Source organism: Apodemus sylvaticus, chromosome 14, assembly GCF_947179515.1.
Source record: "Apodemus sylvaticus chromosome 14, mApoSyl1.1, whole genome shotgun sequence".
NCBI classification, from domain to species: domain Eukaryota; kingdom Metazoa; phylum Chordata; class Mammalia; order Rodentia; family Muridae; genus Apodemus; species Apodemus sylvaticus.
The window spans coordinates 65,641,048-65,653,144 of NC_067485.1; the positions used below are offsets into that span (position 1 = coordinate 65,641,048).

Here is a 12,097-nt window from a genome sequence, read left to right on the forward strand (position 1 = left end):
CAAAGCATGTTCCGTCCTACCTCAAGGACTTTTGATCAACCATGTTCATAGTAGCTTTATTTGTAATAGCCAGACTGGAAATACCCTACATGTTTTTCAACTGAAGAAGTGGATAAAGAAAATGAATTTATATAATTATTCAGTGTTTAAAAAATGACATCTTAAAATTTGCAGGGAAATTGATGGAGCTTGGAAAAAAATCATCCTGGGTTAGGTAACCCAGACCCAGAAAGACACACATGGTATGTACTCACTAATAAGTCAATACTAGATGCTAAGTAAAGGATAATTGTGCTACAATTCATAGACCCAGAGATGCTACATATCAAGGAGGGTTCAAGACAGGAGGGTGTGCATGGATCTCCCTGGGAAAGGGAAGTAGAATATATTTTGTAGGTGGGAGTAGAAAAGGTGGGGGAGGTGATGGAGTAAGAGTCCAGAGAGATGATGGGATTTAGGGGCCATTTTAGAGGCAATGAGGAAAATTAGTATAATGGAAACTCTCTGAAATCTACAAAGGCGACCCTAGCAAAGACTCCTAGTAATGGGGGATATGAAGCCCAAATTGGGTATCTTTTGCAACTAGGCAAGGCTTCCAGTGGTAGTATTAGGATATCAACTGAGCCACAAACTTTCGACCTACAATTTATCCTACCTACAAGATGGGCTCAGGTAAAGGTAGGGCAGAACTTGTGGGTGTGGCCAACCAATGGCCGGTCCAACATAAAGACCATGATCCAAGAGGGAGTCTATATATGACACTGCCTGGATGGACAGAAACCAGAGGCTGAATAGCTCAGAGACCTAGGATAGAACCAAACCTGACTGGCAAAAACAGTTATAGACAGGATTTCTAAAGATATTCTGTATACTTGTAGAATTCAGCCCAGGGTAAATGTCATCAGAGAGGCTTCATCCAAGAACTGATGAGAGAAGATGAAGAGACCCACAGTCAAACACTCTGCAGAGCTCAAGGAATCCTCATCAAACAGGAGGAAGAAAGATTGTTAGAGCCAGAGGGGTCAAGGACACCACAAGAATCAACTAAGAAGGGCTCATAGGAGCTCACAGAGACTGAAGTTACAATCAGGGAGCCTGGATGGGTCTGACCTAGGTACTCTGCATATATACTATAGTTGTATAGCTCAGTATTCTTATGGGATTCCTGACAGTGGGAGTAGAGGGTATATATGACTCTTTTGCCTGCTTTCGGAAACCTTTTTCTCCTACTGGGTTGCCTCATCTGACTTTGGCATGAAGGTTTGTTCCTAGTCTTATTGTAACTTGCTATGCCATATTCAGTTGAGATCTGTGGATGGGAACTGCTCTTTTCTGAAGGGAAACAGCATATAAGTGGTTATGGGGTAGAAGGGAGAGAAAGGGGGTAACTAAGAGAAGCAGAGGGAGAAAAAACTGAAGTCCAAATGTAATATATAAGAAAAGAATAAATTGAAAGGAGAAAAAAGACAACAAAGGCATTATATGATATCATTCATGGTATCATTCTGGTTAATTTTGTATTAGCCATTAAGGAAATGCAAAACTAAACTATATTAATATTCCATCTAATCCCACACAGAAAGGCTATCATATAGAAAACAAACAATAAATGCTGGTAACTATTAAGGTATGGATTTAATGGAAAGGAACATTTATACATTGTTGATGGCAGTGTAACTTAGGTGCTATGATGCTTCCTCAAATATCTAAAAACAGAGAAAGATGCTATACTACCTCAGGGTAGTATATTACCAAGGTAAGGCAAGTCAGCATAACGCAAAGATATGTGCACATGCATGATTAACACAGTACTATGCTTAATATCTAGTATACAGGATGATCTTAAGTGACCATCAAAAAATGAATGCCTGAAGAAAATGAGGTAATCATACAATAATCTTTTATTGTCCATAAAAATAATAAAGTTATGACCTTTGCATAGACATGATTGTACCTGGAGAGTATCATATTAAATGAGGCAAGTAAACTTGAAAAGAATGAATAGTCAATGTTTTCTATCTTATATGAAATATATTTACATAAATATCAGACACAGAGCAAAATGACTATTTAGTAAGGAGGGGTGAGAGAAGATTGTGGCAAAGGGCATTATATACATATGTGGAAACACAAACCTGAAGCCAAGTATAATTATACGCTTATCATGTACCAATAAGAAAAACTTGAGAATCTTCCCATGAATTAGTAAAGATGGAAACACAAGCACAAACAGCGTATTACTTGATGCGTCCCTCAGGGAGAGGGAGAGCTGGCAGGCAATAGAAAGCAAGTGGAACTCTATAGTGTGCATGACAGTCCACTCATAAACACTGGGCTCAAGCCTACGGATGCTATTTTCAGAAAAGGGCCTTCAGACTCACATGGCTATGACAAGGGAACCGTAATCCTGGATAAGATGGCCCGTAGGAGTTCTGGGTAGGAAAGTTGACCACTGTAAGTAACACTATGTCTCTTGTAATTATTGTTAAGAAATAGCATTGGTGGTACCTACAAATGAGTCTTACATTTAAAGCTTTATTTTAGTATGGAGAATTAAATTGACTAGACCTTTGCATTACTAAGAAAGATAGTTTCCTTTTACAGTGTTTAACCACTCAGACTCTACAGGAAATGAACATGTTTGCTTTATTTTTTTAAAAAATTACATAATGGAAATAAATGTTAAGATCTGAATAAAATTAAAACTAGGATAAAAATATAGTTTAGCACATATTCAAAGGAGGATGTAATCTTCAGTAACATCATAAATTTATAGATTTTATCATTAACATTTTCTTTAAAATTTCCTTATCTAGAAAATATGTTAGCAAATCTCCCTCTCAGTATGCATTATAATTTAATATATAGGATAGCCTCCTAAAATGCATGCACTTTAGATAGCTTTGTAAAAGCTACCTGTCAAGATCAACTACTTCTGGATTAAATGAAAATCTGTAATGTAATTCACTTAATTACACAAAGCAAATTACATGCGAAAGTGAATAATAAGAAATTAACCTCGGGACATTCTACCAGAAAGGTACTTTTCTCTCTACTGTTTTCAAAGTGTAATTTAGTTTCTCCTTCAGTCCTGCAGTAATTAGCAGGAATACCACTTGCTTATAAGTATTAAAACAAAATCAGTACAGTAAATTAGAATTGAATATTTATATTCATATTTATTACTGGCAAGCTGTTTCTAAAGGCTAATAATTATTATTCTAGATGCTGATGTTTCAAAATCAATATTTAAATATAATCTGATATATATGTCTATGCATATGTATGCATGAATTTTATGTATTTAAATACATATATTTGTATATATGTAAATTTAGTAGAATGATTTTACATATACGTATAAAGCATATTAATATGTTTGAAGATACATATTTTTATTTAAAAGTCTCTGATATTTTCAGAAATTCCTGGAGTATACTTAGAAATCGCTAACCTGGAAAGCATTAATTATTTTTTACTGAATATAATTCTACATAATGAATCATGGAAAACTCAATTTTGCCTATGATCTTGAGTCTGTGCTCATGGAAAATTCTTACTTATTTTTTAGTTTATTTAGTCAGGCCTCAGGCAGTTAGTAAAACAACAGAGTTGGAAAGCATCCCTATGATATAAGAGCGATTATAACACTTCTGGTACTTAGCTATGAGTACACATACAACAGTGATGGTGCTGAGCTCAAGGAATGGCTAATTACACTGATTGTTTGTATCACAGAATAAGGTTCTGTGATCAGAATGAATCATGAGCTGGGAAAAATCACTCTACAACACTTCCAAATGCACATCATTCCTAGCATGTTTAAACTCCAGAGAATGATATGACATCCAGGCCCTACATAGACTCAGTATCCTGGTTCAATGTTAACTTAATAATATTCTCAAGACAATCTCACCTGAAGAAAATGGTTGCAGATAAACTCTAGTAGTTCCTGATGAACTCAAAGATATAGATTCATCCCCCCATTACCTTTTCTCCACTCCTATTCCCTCTTCCTCCTCTTCTCTTTTCTCTCCCTCCTTCCATTCTTCCTCTCCCTCTTCCTTCTCTCTCCACTTGTCATTTTCCTCCTCTTCTTCCTCTCAGCGGATCATGTTACTTTTCAAAAAATACTAAGAAAGTAACTTTTCTTCTAAATGCTCTCTTTTTATACTACAAAGGAAAATCAGATTTCATCCAACCCCAATTTAAAGAAAGTAGGTAACTTCCAGTGATTTTTAAGGATATATTATTGTATTGCTTTGTTGAATTATAACTAAGGGTATTTCTTTCTTTCTACCTCATCGCAATGTTGAGAAGACATCTTGCCAGCTATTATGCTGTATGCAGGATGGATGCCCTCTGTAGCCTCATGCTGCATATTCTTAGCCTTAAAGATAATAGGCTGTTTATCAGCTGTAGGAGCTCTCTAGTGGAGTTCTTTGGGTCACTTAGGTAGACGATCATGTCGTCTGCAAATAATGATAGTTTGACTTCTTCCTTTCCAATTTGTATCCCTTTGACCTCCTTATGTTGTCGAATTGCCCGAGCTAGTACCTCAAGTACAATATTGAAAAGATAAGGAGAAAGGGGGCAGCCTTGTCTGGTCCCTGATTTCAGTGGGATTGCTTCAAGTTTCTCTCCATTTAGTTTGATGCTGGCTACCGGTTTGCTGTATATTGCTTTTACTACGTTTAGGTATGGGCCTTGAATTCCTGTTCTCTCCAAGACTTTAAGCATGAAGGGATGCTGAATTTTGTCAAATGCTTTTTCAGCATCCAATGAAATGACCATGTGGTTTTGTTCTTTGAGTTTGTTTATGTAGTGGATTGTATTGATGGATTTCCGTATATTGAACCAGCCCTGCATTCCCGGGATAAAGCCTACTTGATCATGGTGGATGATCATTTTGATGTGTTCTTGGATTCGGTTGGCAAGAATTTTATTGAGTATTTTTGCATCGATGTTCATAAGGGAAATTGGTCTGAAGTTCTCTTTCTTTGTTGGATCTTTGTGTGGCTTTGGTATCAGTGTAATTGTGGCTTCGTAGAAGGAATTGGGTAGTGTTCCTTCTGTTTCTATTTTGTGGAATAGTTTGAAGAGTATTGGTGTTAACTCTTCTTTGAAGGTCTGGTAGAATTCTGCACTGAAGCCATCTGGTCCTGTGCTTTTTTTGGTTGGAAGACTTTCTATGACTCCTTCTATTTCTTTAGGCATTATGGGACTGTTTAGATGGTCTAGTTGGTCCTGATTTAATTTTGGTATTTGGTATCTGTCAAGGAAATTGTCCATTTCCTCCAGATTCTCCAGTTGTGTTGAGTATAGGCTCTTGTAGTAGGATCTGATGATTTTTTGGATTTCCTCAGTTTCCGTTGTTATATCTCCCTTTTCATTTCTAAGTTTGTTAATTTGGATACTTTCTCTGTGCCCTTTGGTCATTCTGGCTAAGGGTTTATCTATCTTGTTGATTTTCTCAAAGAACCAGCTCCTGGTATTGTTGATTTTTTGTATGGTTCTCTTTGTTTCTACTTGATTGATTTCGGCCCTGAGTTTGATGATTTCCTGCCTTCTACTCCTCCTGGGCGAAATAGCTTCTTTTTGTTCCAGGGCTTTCAGGTGTGTCATTAAGCTGGTAATGTATGCTCTCTCCATTTTCTTTTTGGAGGCACTCAGGGCTATGAGTTTTCCTCTTAGCGCTGCTTTCATTGTGTCCCATAGATTTGGGTATGTTGTGTTTTCATTTTCATTGTGTTCTAAAAAGTCTTAAGTGGCAGGTTATAAAGTCAACTCAAGCAAATCAGTGGCCTTCCTATACTCAAAGGATAAGCAGGCTGAGAAAGAAATTAGGGAAATGACCCCCTTCACAATAGCCACAAACAGTATAAAGTATCTTGGGGTGACTCTTACCAAACATGTGAAAGATCTGTATGACAAGAACTTCAAGACTCTGAAGAAGGAAATGGAAGAAGACCTCAAAAAATGGGAAAACCCCCCATGCTCATGGATCGGTAGAATCAATATAGTTAAAATGGCCATTTTGCCTAAAGCACTATACAGATTCAATGCAATACCCATCAAGATCCCAACTCAATTCTTCACAGAGTTAGAAAGAGCAATTATCAAATTCATCTGGAACAACAAAAAACACAGGATAGCTAAAACTATTCTCAGCAACAAAAGGAAATCTGGGGGAATTAGTATCCCTGACCTCAAGCAATACTACAGAGCAATAGTGTTAAAAACTGCATGGTATTGGTACAGTGACAGGCAGGAAGATCAATGGAACAGGATTGAAGATCCAGAAATGAACCCACACACCTATGGCCACTTGATCCTCGACAAAGAGGCTGAGAACATCCAATGGAAAAAAGATAGCCTTTTCAACAAATGGTGCTGGTTCAACTGGAGGTCAGCATGCAGAAGAATGCGAATTGATCCATCCTTGTCTCCTTGTACTAAGCTCAAATCCAAATGGATCAAGGACCTCCACATAAAGCCAGACACTCTGAAGCTAATAGAAAAAAAACTGGGGAAGACCCTTGAGGACATCGGTACAGGGAGAAAGTTTCTGAACAGAACACCAATAGCGTATGCTCTAAGAGCAAGAATTGACAAATGGGACCTCATAAAATTACAAAGTTTCTGTAAGGCAAAGGACACCATCAAGAGGACAAATCGGCAACCAACAAATTGGGAAAAGATCTTCACCAATCCTACATCAGATAGAGGGCTAATATCCAAGATATATAAAGAACTCAAGAAGTTAGACTCCAGAAAACCAAACAACCCTATTAAAAAATGGGGTACAGAGTTAAACAAAGAATTCTCACCTGAAGAACTTCGGATGGCGGAGAAGCATCTTAAAAAATGTTCAACTTCATTAGTCATTAGGGAAATGCAAATCAAAACAACCCTAAGATTTCATCTTACACCAGTTAGAATGGCTAAGATTAAAAATTCAGGAGACAGCAGGTGTTGGAGAGGGTGTGGAGAAAGAGGAACACTCCTCCACTGCTGGTGGGGTTGCAAATTGGTACAACCACTCTGGAAATCAGTCTGGCGGTTCCTCCGAAAACTGGGCACCTTACTTCCAGAAGATCCTGCTGTACCACTCCTGGGCATATACCCAGAAGACCCCCCACCATGTAGTAAGGATACATGTTCTACTATGTTCATAGCAGCCCTATTTGTAATTGCCAGATGCTGGAAAGAACCCAGGTATCCCTCAACAGAAGAGTGGATGCAAAAAATGTGGTATATCTACACAGTGGAGTACTATTCAGCCATTAGAAACAATGAATTCATGAAATTCTTAGGCAAATGGATGGAGCTAGAGAATATCATACTAAGTGAGGTAACCCAGACTCAAAAGGTGAATCATGGTATGCACTCACTAATAAGTGGATATTAACCTAGAAAACTGGAATACCCAAAACATAATCCACACATCAAATGAGGTACAAGAAGAAAGGAGGAGTGGCCCCTGGTTCTGGAAAGACTCAGTGAAACAGTATTCAGCAAAACCAGAACGGGGAAGTGGGAAGGGGTGGGTGGGAGGACAGGGGAAGAGAAGGGGGCTTGCGGGACTTTCGGGGAGTGGGGGGGCTAGAAGAGGGGAAATCATTTGAAATGTAAATAAATTATATCGAATAATAAAAAAAAAGATAATAGGCTGTCAAAGTTATATGAAACAAATGAACTAGTTCTATCAAATGGTGACATGCTCCTAAAAACAAATAAAAAATAAAAATGCAACCTTAATTTTACATCATAGAATTTAATTCAGATGTATGAAGTGTGTTGATGCTTTTAAAAAGAAAAAAATCACTTTGTAATATCATTCTATTAAGCTTAGACATGTTATTTTCATAAAGAAAAACAGACATTTTAAAAGCCTTGTTTAGCACTCCAATAAAGAGTGAAAAGTTGCCTATGCAGTTCTAACATAACATGAATTATCCTGAGATTTTATTGCCTCATTAAGTGTTTAAAGTGGAAGAATATTTTGAAATATATGAATGTCCTTTTCCTCTTGTACTTGCATGTAAATGGTTTTTCCTGCACCATGCCAGGAATGATCTTTGCTTCGGGTAGGGCAGGGTGGGGGCGATTGTGTCATAAGGGAAGGATAATTGGCACAATCCTTTTTAATTCTTGAAACTGATCTTGAAAATTCTTTTGAGATAAGAGCTTTGAAAACTGCCTTTGTGTTTCTAGAGCCACACACTAGAGGAAGGGGAAAGAGACGCATTTGCTGAATGAGCAAAGCCTCCCTTCAATAAAGAACAGAATTTAGAAATTCTTCCAAATTCTTCAAAGCTTGAAGCTTACTGTAAGTCACGGAACGGGTGAGACAACCTCCCTTGGCTGAGGATGGAGCCTGGAGAAAAGCTGAGAGAGACACAAGGATAAACACGGGCTAGAGGCCACTTCCTTCTCCAAGGCTCACTCCGATGTGGGTATATAAATTAAACATCTGTTAAATGTTCTTATTTTCAATGAATTTAATTTGGTTCTTTATCTCCTTGTGGAGACGTACTGTGGGCCAGACAGCCAAAAGCAATGTGACAGATTGGGAAATGTAGTCCTGAGATCCTCCAGGATTCTGTAGCTTATTAGAAGAAGGAAAACACATAGAAACCAGCTGCTGGCTTATATAATATATTGACAAAAATCCCATTTACACTTTTAGTACTCCTGTGTACAGTACTAATTTAGCCTTTATTTATTCTTTGTAGCAATATACTTTCATAATGAGACAGAGTTCATTTACATGTACAATAGAAGCTTCTTGGAATTTCTATTGACATTAAGTCACAAGCTATCAAACACCACTTAGTATATAGATATCTCTTATTTTAGTGGACATTTTCTTTGTTTACATTTCAAAAGTTATCCCCTTTCCTGGTTTCCCCTCTGAAAGCATATTACACCATCCTCCCATTCCCTTGTTCACCAACCCACCCACTCCAGCTTCCCTGCCCTGGTATTCCCCTATTCTAGGGCATCCGGCCTTCTCAAGACAAGGTCTTTTCTTAACAACTTATATATATATGACTGAAGCCAACATACCCTTATTGTGTTTCACTCTGTATACTTTGAGCAGATATGTTGTTACCACTTAAATTAAATGATGGCAAAACAAACTATTTTACCAGAAGAAAAAATGATGAAAGAGAGCTCAGAAATAAGGGAGAACTTTAACCCAAAGAAAATGCTAAAGATGTGATGACTCCTTATGTATACAAGAGCACTTTGACCAAAAAAGATTGGAGATGGAGTTAACCTTTTATTTAAGCACCATTCATGGAAGCTGAGGCGTCTCTCATCCTTAGCTGTGGAAAATGGAACATAAACAGGGGTACCCTATGTGGATTGCAACAGGTTTCTCTGAAATCAGACTGAAAAAGAGAAGAAGATACAAACTTGCCAGACATGAGCTCTGGATTAAGCTTGTGGGCTACAAAATAGGACAGAGGGTAGGTACAGAGATCTGAGGGGAAAAGACCAAATTAGATGATTAGAAGCAACAATATGGCACAGTCAAAGCTCAATTAAAATAATGATTACTATACATGTAAAGAGACAGTGAATATGAAAGTTTCATAAAAACCAAGAACATGATAGCTTAAAACAATATGGGAAAGCTAGGAAGATGGGGAAATATGATCGTAGCTGAACATAGGTGAACTGATGTCATTAAAAACTCATATGCTTAACTGAATCAAACTAAATTTTAAAATTTTTAAATTGTAAGGATTTCCCTTCTAGGTCAAATTAATATTTCAAATACTGTATTAGGTTCTGACTGCTATAAACAGTCCATGATTCAAAATAGCCAAAAAAATTGTAAACCAACTGAATAACTATAATTTTTTAAGGTGTGAATGACACATTTTTTTAACAAAGTATAGTATGTGAAAAATAAAAAGTTAAAGAAAGTCGCATTTAACCACTTAAAATCAGAAAACATTCATATTTTAAAAAACACCATGGAGACACGTACTAGAATGTGATGAATTCATCACCTGACAATCAGGAGTTCCATATCAGGTTTTAGTTCACTTATCTAGTTAACTTTCAAGGATCTTAAATTTTAACATAATAGATATCTGAATGGCATCACATGTAAAAAATCTCTAATAATGAAAGAGATATACAAGCAGTAAGGCAGTATCAGTAATCACATAATATAGAAAATGCAGGCTTAGCCAATGATACAAAGTCATAATGTTTAAAGACCTAAGTATCTTATACTTTATATAGTAAATTTAGAGCAAACCTAGAAAAAAGAAGTCTATGGTGGGTCAGAGGGAAATCAGATGCCATTCTGGCAAGGGGCTTCATTGACAGCCTTTCTAGAGCAAAAGGGGAAGAGAATGAGTCTGGGAAGATGAATTATCTTACATAACACTTAAAAGAGTAGATTGGTTAGAACACACAAAGAAACAACAGGACAACAAAAATGTATTCGTCATTTAATATGCAGCTAAAGATTGTAAAAGATACAATATGCTGAACTATAATCATTAAATGGAATTGCCAAGAATAGGGCACACCACAATAGTCCTAGAACTCAGGAGACAAAGGAAGTGGACTTCTGTGACTTGTGGACAGGCTAGTCTTTTCAGCAAGTTCCAGACCATGCTAAACTACTAAGGGAGACCTTAAACTCCCATATAAAACAAAACACACAAAATTAGATGATCATATACTTATGTACCAGGAAGATGAAGAAGAGGAACAGCAGACAATAAACTAGAATATCTATTTTTAAATAAATATATTAATAAAAAATAATGTCCTTTTTGAAGAAAAATGTGGTTATAGAATATGAGAGCATACTGTTTTACAAATATGAACTAACTAATACCCAGTTAAAGTATAGATGAGCAATTATCCAATCTTAGAACAAACTAAGAAATCTCCAGCAGATTGGGCTGAGATTACTGTAAATGGGAGGTCTTTGTCATCATGAGACTATCAATTCTCCTTCACATTTTTATTCCGTACTTTTAGTCACTGTTATGAAATTAATTTGCAGAGTACAATATATAAAGTAAATAGGAAGCCAAGAGACAAAATGGTTGCTATAACGTTTGTCTTTAAAATATAAAATATTCATAGAGTTCCAAAAATGAGAAAGAGTTCAGTGAACAAATGGTTTAATGGTGAATCTAGTAAAGAAAAAATTTACATTCACCATCTAGTTTGTGCTTGTTCTGGATTTACAAGAGAATCCTTTCTTTCTGCCCATCACCAGCTCAGTACCGTTTCATTTGTCCTCTGTGCAGAAAAAGTCTGCCCAGCACTTGCTAACCCCTTCTATTTCTGCTTTGTCTCTAGTTATGTGTTTCAATTTACATAATTGCTTCACTGAGGTCTTCCCAGTAAGAACTAAACTCACTTTTTATTAATCTGTCTGTCAATCCCCTGTTAAAACAATGTTTCCCAGACAGAAAGCATTACATCTGCTTACTTCCTACAGCTAATAGCACTGTAGAAAATAAAATCAGTTGGGAAGTTCAAGAATTGAGAACAGACTAATAAATTATGGAATGCCCATGAAGTAAAATGGTTAGCACCAAGTGCTTTTACCTACTGAGGCATTTTGAAAGCCACACATTTTGCTTTTAAAGTTATATTTTTCTTATTACAGTATATAATACATTCAAATGTCTTGTTCTTAGGCACTACATTAATCTCTACAATAACATTGACCTAGGATGAGGTGGGTCAGGGAATGTCTCCTAAGAAAGACTTTGAAAATATATAGTCACTTACTTTGTGTGATCTACTGATGGTCTGTGATTTTCTTCCCCGTGATGAATACTGATTCCATTACCGAGTCCCCACCTGAATGTATTTGAATCATGGAGTGAATTTGCTGTGGTTGGTTGGTACCATTTACATAGGTTTCGTTCTTCAAATGTACAAACCTCCAGTACTTGAATAAAACAGAACAAAGATAAGATGAGGTAATAACAATGAATAAGAAGGGGAAGTTTATGCTCTGAAGAATTTTCTAATATTTGGATTTTAAAAAAATACTACAAAGGATGTGTGTGTGTGTGTGTGTGTGTGTGTGTGTGTGTTT

The 12,097-nt window shown here is 36.6% G+C and overlaps 1 protein-coding gene across 1 annotated transcript in view; it reads right to left on the minus strand.

Moving 5' to 3' along the window:
- Malrd1 (MAM and LDL receptor class A domain containing 1) overlaps positions 1 to 12,097 on the minus strand; it is a 719,676-nt gene that overhangs the window by 431,449 nt on the left and 276,130 nt on the right. Inside the window, exon 20 of the mRNA XM_052156848.1 lies at positions 11,785 to 11,947. Within this exon, the coding sequence (XP_052012808.1) occupies positions 11,785 to 11,947 (163 nt within the window). The remainder of the gene's footprint in view (positions 1 to 11,784; positions 11,948 to 12,097) is intronic.